This window comes from Danio rerio, chromosome 12 (genome assembly GCF_049306965.1).
Source record: "Danio rerio strain Tuebingen ecotype United States chromosome 12, GRCz12tu, whole genome shotgun sequence".
In the NCBI taxonomy this organism is placed as follows: domain Eukaryota; kingdom Metazoa; phylum Chordata; class Actinopteri; order Cypriniformes; family Danionidae; genus Danio; species Danio rerio.
Window position 1 is genome coordinate 10,992,740 of NC_133187.1, and position 21,539 is coordinate 11,014,278.

The 21,539-nt window shown below is 34.2% G+C and overlaps 2 protein-coding genes across 4 annotated transcripts; both read left to right on the top strand.

Moving 5' to 3' along the window:
- Positions 1 to 1,908: 1,908 nt before the first annotated feature.
- Positions 1,909 to 5,310, top strand: snu13b (SNU13 homolog, small nuclear ribonucleoprotein b (U4/U6.U5)). The gene is made up of 3 exons (NM_199535.2): positions 1,909 to 2,146; positions 2,415 to 2,535; positions 4,901 to 5,310. Exons 1-3 carry the CDS (start codon positions 2,144 to 2,146, stop codon positions 5,161 to 5,163), a joined length of 387 nt encoding a protein of 128 aa, NP_955829.1. The 5' UTR covers positions 1,909 to 2,143; the 3' UTR covers positions 5,164 to 5,310.
- A 1,001-nt stretch (positions 5,311 to 6,311) lies between these two features.
- Positions 6,312 to 20,645, top strand: crym (crystallin, mu). Of its 3 annotated transcripts, NM_001080687.1 has the most exon segments (9): positions 6,358 to 6,414; positions 6,416 to 6,568; positions 6,654 to 6,804; positions 9,370 to 9,432; positions 9,514 to 9,615; positions 13,332 to 13,515; positions 15,984 to 16,105; positions 16,182 to 16,266; positions 20,145 to 20,645. In NM_001080687.1, coding segments are annotated over 9 exon segments (936 nt in total). In that variant the 5' UTR covers positions 6,358 to 6,403; the 3' UTR covers positions 20,210 to 20,645.
- Positions 20,646 to 21,539: the final 894 nt, after the last annotated feature.

The window sequence follows — 21,539 nt, forward strand, 5'->3', positions numbered from 1 at the left end:
AGTATATTACAGAGCTAATCAAAAAATGCTTGTGCTTTTGAAATATTTTACTCCATATAAAAATATGATCTTTTAAAATTAACATTACATACCACGTTGTTTTATGAAAAAAAGGAATTTAAAAAATATCAAAATATTGAACTTTACAACACAGCTAAACTTTACAAATTGGCTTTCAATACATTTATTTAATAGGGACAAAATGTACAACAGACCATCACAAACAAAAATTATAATAATTAATATAAAATTACTTTTTAAGTTTTTTCTTATGCTTTAAACAACACATACATGACAATATAGCAAACAAAATAGTGCCAGGGTGATGGAATGCAAATAATAATGAAAATAATAATAAAAGTACAAAAATTAATAAAACAAACAGACAATGTGTATAAATAATCAAATAAAATTCTTACAATTACAAACAAGCAGGACCTTTACGTTACATTATTCAAAGATTTTGAAACTAAAGCACAAAGCGAACAGTTGTTTTGATGGCCTTTCTATTAGCAATAAGCCAGTAGTACAAAAGTTACAGTTTTTCTTGTTTGCTTTGACCTAGTTATAGAAACTAGGTTTGACTTTATTTTCATTTTCACTATCCCAGCAGAGCAGAAGACAGGTCTTGCAAATATGTAAACCCTTTCTCATTGGGTTGACACATTTTCCCCACCATTTTTCAAAACAGTTAACACGGATGTCATTCAAGGGGTCCTAACTCCATTGTTTTAGCTATGGTAACCAAACAGAAATCATTTATTCCTAACCATTAGAAACTACCAAGATCAGTATGAATTCATTAAAGTATTGGTTTGACACTCCTTCACACAAGTCTTCAATTAGCAATGCAAACATTAAAAACGGTGGAAGGTTTGTGTACTTCAGTGCTAGCATGGATGGAGGAGGTCAATAGTGGCTATGTCCTATACTCCCAATAGATTTGACTATAAATCGGTTTAAATGTGTTTTCCTTAATATTTACAGTATTTCATTACTTTTGTCTGTTTTTACAGTTTTCAGCCACTGTTTGAAAATTGTCATGAATTCAATATAAATTTAATCAAAGCACATCTTATTCTGGATCCAATTCTTTGCAAAAAGGTAAATTTGACAGCCCAAATAGAAAGACAACAAACGTTGGCAATAGTCTACAATGGCAAGCAATGGTGGTGCACTGACTTCTGCATTTTGTATTTTGTTGTCCATTGTGTAATGATTAATTGAAAGAGCTCATATACCTGTTTGCAAGTTGTGTTGTTTGAAGGTAAAACTAGCTTTTGTTGCATATTTTAAATGTTTTGACACGATATGTGCCTTTTGCAAGCATAATGTGTCATTTTGACCATGAGTGCCGCTGTTTAGGCCTGTGTGTTTACTGTTTTCAAAAGGTGGAGTTTCAGTTGACAACTGCATCAAAGCAATCGAGAAAAACTGTAATTTTCAGTTCCTTATAAAACAAAGTAAAACTGTTTTTTTTTTTTTTTTGGGGGGGGGGGGGGGGGGGTTGTTATTTACACTTATAATTATGAAACTTAATCAACATAATACATAGATTAATAACAAAAATATCCAAAAATATCCAAAAATTGCGTTAATCCAAATTAAAAAAAAGTGCATTTTTTGATAAAGACAGATAGCTTAATAATACCAAAGCTTTTTAACATAACCGAAGTGCCAAATAATGTGGGGTACAGACAGTTTCCAAATGCGAAGAACAAAAAGAGCAATTTATATCAACATCTTTTTTGTATACTGAGAAAATGTTTATCCGGATATAATTTATGAATTGGTTTAAAAGATATTTAAACTAATTAAAAATTTGTGAGGTAATGACCAAATACTTTCGCATTTAGGACTTTTTACAAAATGTTTCGACAAAGTCCCCTTTAAAAATTCTACAGGAAGTGGTTTTCAATGTGAGCATGCGCAGTGTGTCGATCACAAACACGTGTGTGCCTCTGCAGTTCGTGGTGAAGATCTCAAAGCTGCGCTGGTCATTAGAGTGATTTTCTTTTGCATAATTTCTAAACTTTCTATATTTTCTGTTTGGTTAAATAGTGTCGTCCTCCGTGAAGCTCTAGCCGAGAGGACCGTGTGTTGTTAAGTAAAATTACCGAGTGAAACAACAACAACAAACAAGATGGTGAGTATCGCGTGGGATTTCTTAGTTAACGTTAGCTAGTTTCTCGTGTTTTTTATCAATGAATTCAACATTTATACATTTTGATTTTGACTTCTGTAAGTATGTATACTTTGATATTTTAAAGGCATCGTTGCGTTTGTGTTTTGTACATTTGCGTCGTAGATCTAAATTCAAACGTTGCTAACCGGATGATAAGAGTTAGGCTGTCTTTATGTAAATGCGTGTCTTCTAATATCGTTTTACTCCTTTGTCTGTGGTTTTTACTCAGACTGAAGCTGAAGTGAACCCTAAAGCCTATCCTCTGGCAGACGCCACGCTTTCCAAAACCATCCTGGATCTGGTGCAGCAGGCGTCCAACTACAAACAGCTGAGAAAAGGGGCCAATGAAGGTGAATAACTCGTGTAATGTTAGATTCACCATAAAAGACTAACAATACTTCTCACTCCTAACATTAGGATACTAGTTATAGATATTATTAAAACACTGCTACTTGAACACTTACAAATTAATCCAATTCAAATTCTCAACCACATTTCAAACATGCAAAGTCACATAGCTTCAACCAGGTGTTTCCAAACGGAGGTCTAGTAAATTAATAAATTTATGTAAATATTTTTGAGTGTAAATTAATCAGTGTGGAACAGAACACAAGAGAACAAATGCAGATTCGATTAATACAATTCAATAATGAACTCATTTAATAAAATTATTTAGTGAATTGTTCATATTCAAAAATGCTTCTCATATTCAAATAAAGTAAAATAAAATACTAGTATTAGTAAATGATTAGTAACAAATCATCACTGTATAAACACTGGAGTCCTTCATACTAGGGTGATTACATTTTGGGGTTTGTGGTTCCTAAAAAGAATGAAAACCTGATTAAAGCTGATGAAGTGTTAAGTCGTTCGGTTTAATCCTCAATTTAAAATGTTTAAAAAAATGAATAATTGAACATTTGAGCGTGCGTGCGTGTATCCGCGCGTCTATGGAATGCAAAAAAAGAAAACCGCTTATCTGCTCTTAGTGATGGAATTTACTAACTCATGCCTAAAGCCTGGTTTATACTTCTGTGTTGAGTGATCGGCCTGAACCACGGCACATGCCTTGATCGTAGTCGTGCATTTATGCTGTTTGTGTTGGTTTGCAATAACACTTTCGAAACGCTAGATGGCAGTGAGGTTTTTGTTCCTCTGTGTCGAGCTGACCAATCGGAGCGCCCCCAAGGGGTGGCCAGGGGTCACTGCGACCCCTGTGTAATCTGTGTAATCTGTTCGACCTTGTGGCCACCTCAATGACTTTACTGTTGGTAATATAAATTTAAATGTACTTGCGTAAATGTACAATATTTTAATAAATAAATAAATAGCAGCCACTTTTCTCAGGGCAAGGTTGACATTTGCACGGGATTGCTCATATATATGAAAAGTGTTTTTAAACTAAATACCGATTTTTACTTGGTTTGCGCAAGTACTTTTTGAATTATTTCAAGGAAAAAAATGCAATATTTCAAGAATAATTATTTAAAACTACATTATTTCATTAACCAAAAATCAAAAATATAACATTACACTGAATACTTTATTAAGTTATTTTTTGTGTGCCATCTAAAGATTTGGTATGTCCTCTTCTGGCCACCCCTAAGAAAATTTATTGGGGGCGCCACTGTGACCAATCACAGAAATCACACAAACTCGCTCCATCAGACTCTCACAGCTTTTACCTCCATCCACACTCTTAAGCGCTACCAAGCCGACCAATCACAGAGCTTACGCTATGCGTTTTGAAGAAGACTTGTCGACCATGCATAGTATGCACCGGAGCATATGCGTGTGCTTGACGCAGAAGTATAAACCAGGTTTAATACACCAAACAATTGTTAATAAACTAGATTTGCGCAGGCTGCGTATTTAAATACTTTGAACTTAATTTATAAAGCGTAAGCTTACATGTTTGTTTTAACTGCAATAGTGATTGGTTCAGTTGATTTTTAGAGTTTTTAAAAGCTTAACAACTTGGAATGCTAAACTACAGTAGTCTACAGCTGCGTCCCAAATGGCACACTATGTACTTATGCACTTACACACTTGACAGCAGAGTAAATGTATGTAGTCTCATCCCAAATGGAACATCAAGGGTTTTTTACCAAGTAGAAATTCAAACCATTTTCCTGATGACATTTGCCGGTTGCCAAATTGGTCAAAAAAATGACCACCAAACAATACTTGCCATGAGTTGAACCGGATTCACCATCGGGAGGCGCTAAAATCACTCTCGTAGGAGAATTTTGCTTTCACAATCCAAAATAGTTATCCAACATGTGCGCCCGATACCTCCACCCCTTCTGCTACCTGAGCAAAACTGCAATCGTTTTGTGTGTAGTGTCCATCATTCTACACTTCATTTTAACGGTTGAATAAGTGCATCATCTGGGTAATTAAAGTCCACTTAATATTTTTATAGTTTTTAGTGTAAATGTACTACTTACGCTATTTATACAAAATAATGGCGAAAAGTAGGGCAGAAGTACGCGATTTGGGACGCACCTTATATCAATAAAAAATTATTACAGTTTAGTGTAATTTGTCTATCACTAGTCAGCAGATGGATGTGCAAAAGGAATTTAATTTGTTTTAAAATATAATCTTAATGCATTTTTAAGTGGTTAAGTAAGAATCTCAGGCAAAAATAAAACACTGGTTAAAAGTGTTTGTAGAAATCTTCTAGCTCTAATTCGTTGTTGTCTTTCACAGCCACCAAAACTCTTAACCGTGGCATTTCTGAGTTCATTGTGATGGCGGCTGATGCTGAACCTCTGGAGATCATTCTGCACCTGCCGCTGCTGTGTGAGGATAAGAACGTGCCGTATGTGTTTGTGCGCTCTAAACAAGCTCTTGGACGTGCATGCGGGGTGTCACGACCTGTCATCGCCACTTCTGTCACCATAAAAGAGGGATCTCAGCTGAAACCTCAGATTCAGTCTGTGCAGATGGCCATTGAGAGACTCCTAGTTTGAGTTCATACCTTTTTACATTTTGGTTTTATAAACAGTGATGTCTTTGTACAGTCAGTAAGGATTTTTTTTTCTTTTTTTATATGTTGAATGAAACTGAGTGAGATGCTCAGCAACAGAAACCTGAAATAAAATTGGGTGAAAAAGAAATGGCGTTTTTCATTGTGTGGGTTGGTTGTTTGATAGATAAACATAAAGCATGCTTAACATTGTAGCAGTACTTGGGCATTGGTATAATGCATAATAAGCAGCCTCCTTGCTTGCGTTACTTACAACATGAAAAATGCTTTGGTTTTCACAGTAATGTAAATATAAATCTGCAATTAATACCAGCAGAAAAAAAATTATGAAATAAGATCATTAGTTTTACTAAAACCATAAAATTCGCCATACTAGAATGTATGCTGCACAAATGTTTGTGAAATATAGGTGTAAATTAGGATTAATCGGCTTTAAACACTGATATAAAAGCAGCTTAATATAAAGTCTAGTAGTTGTGTGCAACAAAAATGTATGTTATAACTTGACAATTATTAACCAAAAATGATTATATTTTGGTTCTGAAATTGTTATTATCTAGAACAAATCCAGTTGAAAGTGAGGATCTTTATTATGGCAACATGCAAAAAGAGCCAAAGGTTAAAGCTAATTTTATGTATTTTAAGACAACTTTTGTCTGTAGGATCTTACAAATTAAAATTGGTTAGGTTTTTTTATTATAGCACAAACTGTCTACCCACAACAACGCAATATAAAAGGTAAACAAAACGAAACCAAGTGGTAAAAAAAATCCACAAAGCAATGTACAGCATTTCTACATCTAATGATTTTAAAAATAATGGGAAACTTATGATTAATACATATATGAGATTTGTTGCTTATTAACAATTTCACTGTAGAAATAATCAAAATCGATACAAAAATGTGTTAATGTGCGAGATGACATGTTTGTGTATGTGAAAATTTCCCAATTTGAAAAGAGATTAACAACATATTTAAAACAACTTTTGTTGGATTCGTTTTTATAATAAAAAATAATATATTTAAATTTAAAATAAAGTTTTGTCGTTTTGTCAAAAAAAATATTTTGCTTGATCCTTCCAGAGACTTAAAACTGTCAAGGTTTTATTTTGAAGAAGAATATGCGCGTTGCACTCGAGTGAACCACGTGACTGAGGAGCAAAAGTCCACAGCAAACTCGGGAGGATTTTTTAAAAGTGAAAAAACTACTGGTCAAACAACTATGAGTGACTCTTGTTTTATTGAACAAATGCGAGGTCGAACGTTTGCTCAGTTACGACGAACTAATCCCCAGACTTGAGTCTGTCATGGGAAAGTTTTCTAAAAGGGACAGTTCAGAAATAATCCAGCCTGTGAGATCTGTGGTCCCTATACAGCCATACAATGGGTATGAAAATTCTTTGTTTGAAAATAATGCTATGGTTTAGTTAAATAATTCTGTATAAGTAAACTTTTGTTGCATGCATTGTCAGGTTTTTGGGTGTGATGCCTTCATATGTGGCCGCTGATGGTATTCTATGCACTAAGATGGTAACTTTCTACCAGCGTGCAGAGGGCTCCAGTTTACCTTCAACTCAAGCCACCGTCTTACTTTTTCACCCCGAGCGAGGACACATCACTGCGGTGAGACACACAAACCACATCTGTCTGTCTCACTTAATTTAATTGTTATTCTGGACAAACTACATAAATATAAATGATTCCGATTTTGACAAATTGTCAGAAATTATGAGTGGATCTAATTGTCAAAAAACCTCCAGATCCGTGCACTGACATTGGCAGCAAAAAAAAAAAAAAAAAAAGAAATCTTTTTTCTAAGCCAGGGCTGCTTTATGATTCATAGTTATGCATTTAAATATGATCTAATTTGTATTTTTTTTCTGTTAACTAAAGATGAGGTTTCGTCCAAATTTGAAATAAAAATGCCATTCAGAGATTTTTTTTGTTGCATAAAATATTTAAAAAATGCCATAATTTCTTGTTTAATTAGTTTTCTGATCATTTATCATTTTCTGAAATTAGCTGTTATTTCAAAACAGGATTTGTATTTGAAATTCGAAAGCAATATTCTTAGAGTTACAGAATAAAAATTTAACGTTTTACTAAACATTAACATTAACACACACCTAGTAAATTAATTGCAAACATTGTTTAAAAAAATTGAAACATACAAAAGACAAAAAACTACAGTTATGATGAGTCAAAGTATTGTTGAAATGGCAACAGTTCCACTAATTATCACCTGCAGAAAGGTAACTAAAATTATCTATAAGCATAGTTAAAGTCAGAAGATGCTGGATGGAAGCTCAGCTGTCAGCAAGAAGCCTCCTCAAAGCATGCTTGTTGAGAAAATGGAATGTGCAGAATAGGCATGGGCCACTCCGACGATATGATAACCTTTGATAAAAATATCATGGTTTTGCGTATTGTGATTACTGCTCTAAAACATATTCTTTTTTAATGTCTGCAGAAAAAACACTTTTTTAATGTCTGCAGAAAAAACTTTTTTCCCTTTTACACACTATTTTTTTATTTTAAGAAACATTTAAAATATTTTGGAGCAGTAAACATGTCAGGCTAAATCATTCAAATGAATTATTACTTCTGCTGTCTTCATTCAGGCCAAAAACTTTTTTTTTTTTTACAATTTAAAATGGCATCTTAAGATATCTTTTCTGCTGGAGAGACTGTTGTCCTGAAAACAAACAAGAAAGTAAATAAAAAACATACACATACCTTAGGAATGATTTACAGCTTTAAAACCTTGATTTTTTTAAAAGCGCAGTGTACCCACGGTTATCGTCCCATGCCTAGTACAGAATTGCTTAAGATAAAAAAAAATTACTGTTATTGTTTTGGCTATTATCCTTTACCAAGTATAAATTTGAATACATCAGAATATTTAGATCAGATTAGGTTCCCTTATGCCAAAGAGAAAAAAACCCTAAATTGAGTGCCTCAACAGGCAGCAACCCCAAAAACATGAGTTAGTGAGCAACAGCATAGTTTTAGTAAAAAAGGACTGTGGTAATAGAGTGGCCAGCTCAATCCCCTGATCTCAACACAATTGAAATATCGTGGAGTGACATAAAAACGTAATTTCTGAAGCAAAATTCACAGAAACTGTTGGATGTAGTTTTTTTTCATTCTGGGCTAAAATGCCTGTTTCTAGATGGCAGGAGCTGATTGAATCTATGCAGTGCAGCAATTATTAAAAAAAGCCTATTATCTGACTACATTGTACACCTTTAATTTAAACTAAAGTAAAAAATAATGTATTTACTGTGGTTTGGTTTAGAGAGAAAAAAGTTGGTACTGCTGTTTTTTTTTTTTTTTTGACAGATTAATATTTATTTTCTTTGCCGTGTGTAACAATACACACAAAATGTATGTGTGAGTGAGTTTGTGTTGCCATCATAGATTTTTACTTGTGTGTGTTTTGCAACTAAATTTACAGGTGATTTTTGTCACAATTTTGAAAAAGTTACATCACATATCAGTGAACCATAAATTACTTAAAATTTGTTAAAAATAGTAGATTATTGTTGTGATATACTAAAAAGCAACGTGGCGAAGCAGTGGCGCAGTAGGTAGTGCTGTCGCCTCACAGCAAGAGGGTCACTGGTTAGAGCCTCGGCTCATTTGGCGTTTCTGTGTGGAGTTTGCATGTTTTCCCTGCATTAGCCTGGGTTTCCTCCGGGTGCTCCGGTTTCCCCCACAGTCCAAAGACATGCAGTACAGGTGAATTGGGTATGCTAAATTGTCCGTAGTGTATGAGTGTGTTTGTGTGGATATTTTCCAGAGATGGGTTGCGGCTGGAAGGGCATCCGCTGCATAAAAACTTGCTGGATAAGTTGGTGGTTCATTCCGCTGTGGCGACTCTGGATAAATAAAGGGACTAAGCTGACAAGAATATGAATGAATGAATAAAAAGCAACATGTTTGATACCTTAAAAACATGTTGTTAACACTAAATGTTTTGGATTTTTGACCACTGGTTTTCTGCCCTTTGGTTTTTTGACCATTCTTTGATCATTTAACAATGTTTGACCATTCTGCCCATTGCCATACTACCCTTTAATTTTTAATGGTCCAGCTCATGGCTGTAGAGTAAGTATATTAGTGTGTCTGAATTGTATGATTCCACTATATAAATGCTTTTAAGTCTTTAAAATTGTTTAATGGCAGATCATGGATGGGGAAGCCATCACAGCCAAACGAACTGCAGCAGTGTCGGCCATATCAGCTAAAGTAGGTTCTTTTGAAATAGACCCCACATTTGTAATGATGTGAAAAATAACGCCACTTCTTAATCTGTTACTCTCTCTCCAGCTGTTAATGCCAGCTCTTTCTGAGGTGTTGTGCATTCTTGGTTCAGGACAACAGGCTAAAAGCCATTATGATGTCTTTACAAACGTCTTCAAGTTTAAAGAGGTAACTAGTCTGATCATGAGATATACAGATTTGAATGATTTTTAATTGTAACTGTATACTTTGCTGAAAGAATAGTGTTTTTTTAAATAACAGTGTCTACATTTTGTGGAAAACACAATGATCATAAAATAAGAGAACAGCACTAAGAATTAGGACAACACAATATATGCTTTTCAGCATCAGTATCGCGCAATGTGTGCATCCATAGTAGTCGCATCAGAGGATGTGCAAAGTTGACTTTATATGATGGGATTATAGTTGACCAGGAGCCACAGTTTAACTGTAATGGAGTGAAAATTTATCGTTTGCAGGTTTTTAAGGCCTGTAACTGTGTGAGCATTAAAGCACAACACAATATCTAAAGCAGTGTTTCTCAACTGGTCTGTCGCGACCCAAAAGTGGGTCGTGTGAACATTTTCAGTGGGTTGCGAAGTGTGTGGTAAAAAAACAACAAAAGTTTAATTTAACTTATTTTGCTTATACTGGACTTTTATTTTGAAATGCATGCACAACAACCCTACTGTTTGATATGTGAAATTTCATTTAATTATAGCAACAAATATGTCGAAGCGCAAGTGCGACCCCGAATATGTAAAGTGTGGATTTACATATTTTGACGACAAAAAAAGACTTAAAGCCTCAGTGTGTCATATGTAGCGAGGTGCTCTCACAAGAGAGCATGAAACCTTCTAAATTAAAACAACATTTAGAAACCAGACAACATGTTTTATTAACGGTTCAGTTTACTTCATGGTAACTGAACCTTTCCTTACCCTAACCACTGTTTACAGTGTTTGTCGTTTTTACTTTGTAATATTTCTATAATTTGATACATTTTGTTAAATGACAGCAATAAAATATTGTTCATTTGTAAGTCTTGGTGATTTTCTTATGATTTATCTGACACTACTTGTGTATGTTAACAAATAAATACAAATTGGTTATAATTCCTAAAATTGTATTATAGTTCCTAAAAATTTGGGTCGCGGCTTGATGACCATGTAAAAATGTGGGTCCCATGGCCAAACCAGTTGAGAACCCCTGATCTAAAGTATTCAGGCAGAAGAAATTGTACTGTTTGTAACTTTAATAAAGATTTGTTTTATTGAATTATTTATACAACCCCAACTCAGAAAAAACAGTTGGGACAGTATAGAAAACGCAAATGAAAAAGAAAGTGATTTACTTTGACTTTTACTTTGTCATTTCAATTTTTAATATACATTCTTTCCTGTCATCTAGACCTGCAACACATTCTAAAAAAGGTACAGAAGCAATTTAGGGCTAGTAATCTGGTAAATTGGTTAAATAATGATGTGATTTGAAAAATGTGATGTCAACAGTTGATTGTTATTATGGTTTGGTACAAAAGCTGCATCCAAGATCCAAGGTCTGGTCCTTTAAAGCAAAGAGGATCACCTGTTGGCCAACAAAATAAGAAAATGGTTGAAATGTTTTTTTAAAAAAAGTTCCTAAAAAGAAAGATTGGAAGACATTTTAATATTTCACCTTCAACAGTGAACATAATTAAAAGAATAAAGGAATCTGGTGAAATTTCAGTGAGTAAAGCTGTGCTCACACTGTGAGATTTCAGCCACAATTTTGTCATCTGAAACAAATTTGGGAAATCCTAAAAGATTCCTGAAATCTTAAGCTAAAATCGATGAACTTTGATCATTGGTTTGACATGTTCACAGACAGCTGCTTAATGCCTGTTGCTACCAGATTTTCCCTCCAATGAAGTTCTGGCAGTGTCAGAAGATTTTAGACACATTCCTACAGTGTGACAACAGCTGCGACAAGCATCAATCCAAGAACCAATAGGAGCGCAGAATCTGATGAAGACCATACAAATGACCGCGGGGAAATGTCAAAACTTATTTTGACAAAACAAAATTATTGAGGCATGCTGTGCATGCTGTGTGCAAAATTCCCACTACTGATTGTTTATGTTTGCTGCGAGGAATCATTTCAGAATGCCGGATAGTGATAGTGTCAAGGCTGGATGATGTCAAACTCCGGAGGGAGTTTTCTACCATGTTTGGTGCATCTTCATTGTCGTTCAGTCTGACATTATGACGGCTGAGATCTTACAGTGTGACATAGAAGTTATTTTCGTGCAGTCTGAAATGCTACAATCGTTCTGAATAATAAAAAAAATTGCACAGTGTGAGCCGGCCTTAAGGGACAAGGGCACAATCCTAAGCTGAACTACAGTGATCCTTCAGGCAACACTGCATCAAGAATCGTCATTCATCTATAAGCGATATCACCACATGAGCTCAGGACTACTTTGTCAAATCTTCGTCAAGTACCACAAAACGAAGTTAGATCCACAAATGCCAGTGAAAACTGTACTATGCCAAAAGGAAGCCCTATGTTAACAGTGTCCATAAGTGACGTCAACTTCTCTGGTCTGGGATGGACAATCACACAGTGGAAATGTGTACTGTGGTCAGATGAATCAATATTTCAGGTATTTTATAGGAAAAATGGATGCCCTATGCTCTGGACCAAAGAAGACAAGAATCATCCAGATTGTTACCAGCAACAAGTCCAAAAGCCAGGGTCTGTCATGGTATGGTGATCAGTGCCATTTGATCACTTCTGTGCTGCACTTATAAAAGTACAAAAAGATTTTGGAGCACAATAAACTTTCCAGGGATGCCCATGCATATATCAAGAAGACAATGCAAAACCACATTCTGCAAACAGTACAAAGTCCTTGCTGTGGAGAAAGAGGATACAGGGACTCGACTGGCCTGTCTGCAGTCCCGACCTACCTCCAATAGAGAATGTGTGACGCATTTTGAAGCGCAAATTGCAACAACAGACCCCATACTGTTGCCCACCTTAAGGCTTGTTTACAGGAAGAATGGGACAAAATTAGACCTGAAACACTTCATCACTTGGTGCCTTCGGTCCCTAAACGTATTTTAAGTGTTGTGAAAAGGATTGGCAACATTGCAAAGAGGTAAATGCTTTACTGTCCCAACTTTTTTGAAATGTGTTGCAAGAACCAAAATTGGACTTTGTGCTTATTTTGAAACATAAGAAAACTATAAAGGAACACAATAAATAAGGTTTGATATATTGTCTGCAATGAAATATAAATCAAAGTAAATTTAGACATCACTACTTTCTGTAATATTTGCATTTTTCATACTGTCCCAACTTTTTTTTTTACAGGATTTCACTAGGCTCCTAGCTATAACTTTGTTGACAGGGATTTTTTCCTGAGATTCTTTTCAGCAAGGTTTAGATCAGGACTCTGAACTAGCTGATTCATTTATTTCAGTGTTTTTAGCTACAAGGAACACCTTTACCCACAATTATAGCTGATTGGGTAATTAATGCAAAGAAAGAAACACATGTTGTCATAACACCTACATAAACATTTGCATTCACTTTGACTTTGCCATGTAGCTGTAAAAGAGGCTCAACTCATGTTGCAGAATCACTACCAAACCATGACACGTAAATGAAATCCATGAAAGACATTTCGATCTATATATATATTTTAAATATATCATATAAGGATTTTACACTGTGCCTCACAATATATGTAACTGATGAAATAGGCTTTAAAAGACTCATGTTAGGGTGACATTAAGTAGTGAAAAATTGTAGGTTGTTCTCTTATTGTGTAATTAGACACTGTATGTCAGAGTCATTGAACATTGTTCATTTTGTGTTTCGTCCCATGACGGCCTCAGGTCCGCATTTGGAGTAGAAGGAGAGAAATGGCTCAACAGTTTGTTAATGATCTCCAAGGCCCTGTTAGAGTTTGTTCTTCAGTGAAGGAGGCTGTGATGGGAGCTGATGTAATAGTCACGGCCACAGGTGCAAGTCAACCCATACTCTTCGGAGAGTGGGTCAAACCAGGTGCCCACATAGCAGGTTAGTTGACCCACAGTCCGGAGGTTTTTTTGGTGAGATATTGATGTTCAACTAGTTGTGTTATGATAAGGGGATGTCAAAATATACTGGTATTGATGATAATTATAATATTTAAAGTCCACTTGAACTAAAGTTCCCGCTGACTTCAGTTTTGCCGTCAGAAATAAATGGAAATTCAGAGCAAAAATGTCTAATTTTGATTAAAGATTACCATGACAAGCCATTTTTTCTGTGGATCAGCTTGCACGGATACACAGTTCACCACAAGTAAGTAAATGTACACTTCCTTTGGCAAATCCGTCCTCAAGTTAGAAGGAAGATTGGGTGGCTTTTGTGTCCCTCATGGCCAGACGTCGTATTCTACTGCATTGGAAGTACCTATTCACTCCTTGTAGATTAATGATGGTTTTCACTTCATAAAACTTGAAAGAATTAGACACTGTCTAAAGGGTTGTTCCCCTTTTTTGTAAGACTCTCTTCTTGTATATATGAAAATGTGCACTCCCTGCATACTGGATAATAGTTCATTTTTACATTCTTCTCTAATGTGTGAAGGCTCATGTGACCTGTGACAGCATTATGGATGTGACATTTGCAGTAAAAATCCAAAACATAAATTCACAGAGAAAGTATGTTAACGTTATATTGAAACATGTGTTTAAATTTTTTAAAACAACTAACCACAGAGTTAAGGGATCAGGAAAATATAAATCTGTAAACGTTTAAAAAATTTTTTTTTAATTAAATCACCATGCGTTACGGATGTGATCAAAAAAGTTAGCTAGTTTACAGTCTACATACTTTCTAGAAATTCTGTGAATTAAACTGCTCAACTCAAAAGAAATAATGCTCATCAAAAGTAGAGTCAGCTCTCTATAGAACAAAAATGTTTGATTTTATGTGAAATTGGCACTTGTGTGACTTTAGTAAATCAAACATAATTGTTTGAGAACATTGACAAAGACATTTTTGAGTCTCTTTAAAGTCCTGTTACAGACAAGCCTACACAAAAAAACTTGAAAAGGGTTTCGCTATTTTGGTAAAAACTTTTTAATGTTTTTGCATGAAATTGCTTATATATATATATATATATATACAGTATATATATATGTATCTATGTATGTATGTATGTATGTATATAAAAAAAATAATATATATATATATATGTGTGTGTGTGTGTGTGTGTGTGTGTGTGTGTGTGTGTATATATATATATATATATATATATATATCTATATATATATATATATATATATATATATATATATATATATATATATATATATATATATATATATATATATATATATATATATATATATATATATATATATATTGGATCCCTGTTTATTTTCCATTTCTCTCTACATGTCAAATTGTATAATAATATTCTAAAATGTCTGATATTTTGTAATTTTTGGAAAATTGTAGTGATAAAATGTTAGGGGGTGTCACAATTCATTCATTCAATCATTTTCTGTTTGGCTTAGTCCCGTTATTAATCCGGGGGTCGCCACAGTGGAATGAACCGGCAACTTATCCAGCACGTTTTTATGTAGCAGATGGCCTTCCAGCCGCAACCCATCTCTGGGAAACATCCACACACACTCATTCACACACATACACTACAGACAATTTAGCCTACCTAATTCACCTGTACCACATGTCTTTGGACTGTGGGGGAAACCGGAGCACAGAGGAAACCCACGTGAATGCCGGGAGAACATGCAAACTCCACACATAAACGCCAACTGACCCAGCCAAGGCTCGAACCAGTGACCTTCTTGCTGTGGGGCGACAGCACTATCTACTGGGCCACTGTGTCACCGGGTATCACAATATATAAAATATTATATAAGATAAATATTGATTTGAATATTGATTTCTCTAATAAAATTAGTTTCATTAGTATTCTACAAATAGTCCAGGGTTATGTCAAACACGACATTAATGCCATATAAATTTCTGTGTGTGTGTGTGTGTGTTTTTCATAAACTCTTGCACATCAATCCATCTTTATATGCAATTGTTTCTTCTGTGCAGTGGTGATTAACATAATTTAATAACACAAAATTTGTTACTATACAAACAGAAAACGATATTGTATAAATCTATTGTACATGTCACATAACTTTGACTTTTTTTAATCTCATGTTTATTATTACTCAAAACATGTCAATTGATATTGATCCTATTTTCTGTGCTGTCATCCTGTTTTCTCAGTATTATAGATCGAATTTTAAAGAATTCATTTATTATAAAATGTTTTGACCTTCTAATGTTGAAGCACATTGTCATAACCGAATTATGAGTTTAACTTAAAACATTGATTAATTTACTGACTTAAAATATCATTTCTGTGATCATTTACTGGTTCCAAAAGCAAACAAAATTAGTTCAACTTTACAACGCAAACGGGTTTCAAATAAGCAGTTGTTCGTGCGTTGTATTTTTGTGTGTTGTGTCAGCGGTCGGCGCGTGTCGGCCAGACTGGAGGGAACTGGATGACGTGTTGATGAGAGAAGCGGTGGTCTATGTTGACAGCAGAGAGGGGGCGACGGCGGAGTCAGGAGACATCATTCTGTCTGGAGTAAGCATCCCTTCCTGAGCTGTAAAACAATTATACGACTTAAGCTCAGGCATAATATTTTACATTATTTCTCCAGGCACACATTTTCGCAGAACTTGGAGAAGTTATAAATGGATCCTTTCCTGCTCAGCGTGAGAAGACTACAGTGTTCAAGTCACTGGGTAACTTGTTTTTCCACAGCTGCGATCCAAAAATCTGGAACAAGAAGTACTGAAGCATTCTCACCACTGATATAATGTCACAGTAGTGGAATGTTGTTGAAAAAGCCTCTTGATGTTTAGATTTCAGTCATCTCAAGAGACAAAAAGGAAATATTTCTATTTATAACTTTTATTATGCATGCTTAAACGGCTACCGATCATTCGTGGCCTCTTCTGATCTAAATTTGGGGGATGTGGGAGTTTGATCATTGTAAAAAATGCTTGGTTCCACGCAATTCCTTCATATTGTTCCAACACAAATATATTAAGTTAAATTAATTGTATTTACAAATTGAAGTGGATTGAGCAAAACAACTTTAGAATTGTGTTCTTTCAACTCATTTTGAATAAGCAGTTTAAACAGAGCAAAAGTCATTTAATCAGTGTATGAAAATGTTGGATATTTCTTGTCATGGGGCCATGCTTTAAAATTAATTTGATTATATTATATTTGAATTTAAAATGAGCTCGGATTAAAAATCTTTTCACCTGTAAGCATGCATTGTGCAGTATTAGCCACAAAGAAATGCATGCAATGAACACATTTTTCATTCATATTCCACAAGTGGTAAAAAAATAGATATTTTCAGCACTTCTTTGTATGCTAAAACTAATTTAAAAAACTGTAAAGTTTCAAAACGGACTGTAAATTGCATGCATTTTTTACCATATTTATTTTAAAATAGAGACAATCTGGTAACACTTTATAATAACTACACACTATGAATCATTTACTAAGCATTAGCATCTTTTGAATTCATTATCTGTTAAGCGTTAATTCGACATTAATAAACGTTATAGTAAGCAGTTTATAACTGCAGCTACAAATGCTCTATTCTTGACTTATAAGCACACTTATAATGTGCTTAATAATTGAATTTTCATACTTAACTAATTTATTTTTCATGACTAAATTAAGTATTGCATTGTTTACAAACCATTTGTATTTAAAGGTTTTTAATATCATTCAGAATGAGTTAGTAAATGATTAATAATCTATTTAAATGAACATTTATATATTTTATTATTCAGGGATATAGTAATGCAGGGGCACCCCGGCCACCCTTGTGTAAACTCTGGCCACCCCTGTGGCCACCCCAATATGATAGTTGCTGATATTATTAATTTAAATGTATTTACTTAAATTCACAATACTTCAATAAATAAATGAATAAATAAAATGCAGCCACTAAATTATTGTGGATTGATCAGCGCCACTGACGAAGCTGATTCACTGAGATTGCACACTTTTTATTAAGAAATTATTATTTTTGAAATGAGAAAGTTGTGTTTCATCTGATTGAAAACCACAAATCCAAAATAAATAACTAGATGCATTTTGAAATCTGCTTTTCTAAATTTTGTTGGGTTTATTAATTCCTTCATTAATCATATTCATTATTCATAATTCATTAATGTTAGACATGGCATATATTGTATGTTGTACAAGAAATAACTTACCTGAAAGAGGTTTTAGACTAAATATTGATTTTTATTTGGTTTGCACTTGTACTTGTGGAATAAATTACAATATTTCAAGAGCAATTATTGGAATTCATTAAAACTTCATTATTTATTTTACCAAAAACCAAAATATAACATTATTCCTTATTCACAATATATACACAATTCATAATTTTTTTGTGTGCCACCACAAGATTTGTTGTGGCCTTACTTGGCCACCCCTAAGAAAATTTTCTGGGGGCACCACTGTAGTAATGGTTGCTATATGTAAATAAATGCTTTATTATTAAGTCAACTTCATGAAGTTTTGTGACCTTAAAGTGAAGACTATTTATGCTTTATAAATTCCTTATAAATGACTATTAAAGGCTCATATCAAATGAACAATAAACGTTTGCAATCTTATCGAAAAAAGAAAATGACTGTAAACTTTAAGCATCGCCCAATAACACGAGTGTCAAAATACAACATAAAACTGGACAAAACAACATCAATATAATAACTTACCAATACAATAATATGCGACGTTTACCCTGTATAGTCATTTATTTTAAGGTTGCAAAGATTTATTTTTGATTTGAAGTAGTTTCATTTGTAACGAATAGGTATGAATAAGTTGTTTGTCATTTTTCCTGTTTAGAATAGAACTGAATCATTCATTGTCATTTATAAGGGATTTATTAAGCACAAATTGCCCTCATTTTTACGGAACCCCTGAAGCGATGTAGTGGAGGAGAAAAAAAAATTGGCTGGGTGAAAAAAAAAATGGGTGGGAGGAAAATATACATTTCTAAGTTTTTGCGTTCTCTCGCAAAGTTTTGCGTGATCTCGCAAAACTGTTTCTCCACAAACACTTCCTGTTCACTCACATAAACACCTCCCGTTTTTGCCGAAATTCTCCCTTGAACAACTGCTTTGTCAATTATGTAATACTTAATTTAGTAATGAAAAATAAATCGTTAACAAAGTAAGAAAATACAATTATTAAGCAAATCATAAATAGAGCATTTGTAGCTGCCGTTATAAACTGCTTACTAACGTTTATTAATGTAGAGTTGATGCTTAACAGATAATGAATTCACTATATGCTAATGCTTAATAAATGATTTATAGTGTGTAGTTATTATAAAGGGTTACCGAAAATCTTACTAGAAAATGACAATCTTTCCAAGCTGCTTGCAATTTCAGCTGAAAGCCTAGGATTCCTGCTTTGGTGCTGTCACAGTTCTTTTTTTTAAATCACGAAATGCATTTTTGTGCAATCCAAATCTTGCCTCTCTAATCCTAAAAATGAAACAGTACTGTTTTTGTACAGTAAAATAGGCCTACTACATTTTGGTTCTTATCACACATTATTTAGCGTATTCAAGACAGTGAAATGTTATTTGTAAAATCACACACTGATGTAGTCATTGATGTCTTACTGATGAAAATGAATTCAGAAGGTGCTCATTTCTATAATAATCTGTTTTAAGGTTTTTAGGTCAGTGGGTTATGAATGCAATATGTTTTCTGAATTACAATTGTTGTCAGAGGTTTATTGAAACAAGCTGATTTTGAGCCGTTTATGAATGTTGTTTTGGTCCGAGTGAGTTTAGGAGGGGAGCTGGCTGAACTGTTTGGTCTAGAGTGGTTGGCTCATGTAACCTTTGATTTGGCCCACCATTCCTCAGAGAAGAGAGGAAGACTGATGTGGATGGTTTCAAGATTGTCATTTCAAATTGAATGTAACGTTTGTTTGTTTTATTGTTAAAAGCTAACTGAAATGTTTCAATTAAATGAAATTCATTTTGTTTAAATGTAGATACGGTTACTCAACAATGCAGAGACTTAGATGAGCAAATCAAGTCCAAGGCAGATTGTGCTTGACTACAGTATTCAGCAGTTAACTCTGCTGGGGTATAAACATGATTATTTATTTATTTTTTGTAATAATTTATAATGTAAAAAGTTATAGTGCGTTAGCTAATACGATTCAAAGTTATGTTTTCTATTTGTTTTGAAATATAAGGAAATTACCCATGACAACTTTAATGCAATATAGTTTGGTATATTTACCTTCGCCCATTGCTTATTATGATATTTAGTTTTTGGCCCTTCATGTAAAAAAGTTTGGGCAGCCCTGGTCTAGAGTCAGGTTGATATTGCACATTGTGAGAGCAGGTTTGCATCAGTACTGCACAATGCTTGTTAGTGGATGAACAAAGTAATAATAGGGTTCATGTATGCATGGACATTGTGTAAATTGTTTGCAGCGACAGTGAACAAATGATCATAGTCACATTTAGTGAATGCTTTTTATAAATCTGTCCCATGTCAGAGGAAATCGAGCTCTTTGTTTTGATTAGCTGGACATTTTGTATTTTTAACTGCAGGAATGGGGATCCAAGACGCTGTCTCAGCCAAACTTGTGTTGGAGAAGTTGAAGAGCGAACACTGAAGAACCGAAGGCACAACTTCCTCTGATCGTACAACTTTCCGCTGTGGATTCAATGATTACAAGAGCATAAACTGCACTTACTGTTGTACACTATAAAGAGATTAATGTGTAATCGAGTTTTAGTCCAAGAATAAAAAAAAGTTAGTTTATTCCAGTCATTTAACCTGACCTCAGGACAGTGTAAGTGCTAAAAACACAGAGTTTAGCACTAAGATGTGATTAGTCTGCGACTAGCCTTGGTCTCTGAAGGTAAGAGCATCAAACTGAGCTGAGAAAGCGGGCCAGTAGACAGCTTTGTTTATTACTCTTGCAAACTACTCCAAGTCAAACTTTGTGACTTTATTTTTAAAGACATGAATTAAAAAAAAAAAAAAACATCTGTGTTAATGATTCAAGTATAGCCTGGGATTAACTTTAAATAAACCCAGAACTGAAATTGTGTTGATTACTGGACTTATTTTCTTAATCTAAAAGCACATGAAAATACATATTGGGTTGTCATCTAGAAAACCAACAAGAATGACATGTGCTGCATTCAAAACTACTTCCCTACTACTGTGTACTCCACACAGCATAAGACAAAAGATTACTAATTCAAACGATGTATAGAGTATATACAGGAGTTACAGAAAGAAATTCAGTAACATTGCCGACAATTTAACCTGCAGTATATTTACTAAATGCTGATTGCAAGAAGGGAATCCTAAACTAAAACTATTTGAAAACTGAATAACAATGTTAATCCAGCGGGTGGCGCCTTTACAGCAGCAGGAATGACAGCGTTTCCCTGGTTACTGCAGTAAATGAAGCAGCGTGATGTCAAATCTAGCAGGATTTTTTATTTTATTTCAAACTACACAGCATCCTGATATTCAAAGATTCAATTCAGATATACTTCAGCATACTGCTACTGAATTTTATAGCTTGTAAAATAGCATTTACGACTTATTTTAGGATTTGTGTTTTGCATTTAAGGGCTTTAAATTTCTCTAAATTGATTAATCAATTTTTAATACTTTAAGACCTTGCGGACACCATTTACCTACTCAGGGGCCGGTTTTTTAAAAGTAATCCACTAGGATTTTGGATTAAACCTTTAGTTTGGGGTTTTCAGACCTTTTTTGTAGGATTTGGATCACTTTGATCCAAATAATCTGGATTAAACTGATCCCATCTGAAGCGTGGTTTCCCAATGCCCAAAATGTAATGAAAATTTAAATTCATCAAACACTACTACATTTGGATCTTGCGGTATCTTAGACCATATCCTCATTATTGATAAGGTTTTATTTGTATTTGTTCATCCGTCAGGCTATAGTGATAAGGTAGG

Coding starts and splice junctions, on each gene's coding strand:
- snu13b (NM_199535.2), top strand. Junction 2,536..4,900: donor GAGAAAAGGGGCCAATGAAG/GTGAATAACTCG, acceptor TGTCTTTCACAG/CCACCAAAACTCTTAACCGT.
- crym (XM_068224650.1), top strand. CDS start 6,489: ATGGGAAAGTTTTCTAAAAGGGACAGTTCAGAAATAATCCAGCCTGTG. Junction 6,805..13,331: donor AGCGAGGACACATCACTGCG/GTGAGACACACA, acceptor TGACGGCCTCAG/GTCCGCATTTGGAGTAGAAG. Junction 16,267..20,144: donor TACAGTGTTCAAGTCACTGG/GTAACTTGTTTT, acceptor TTTTAACTGCAG/GAATGGGGATCCAAGACGCT.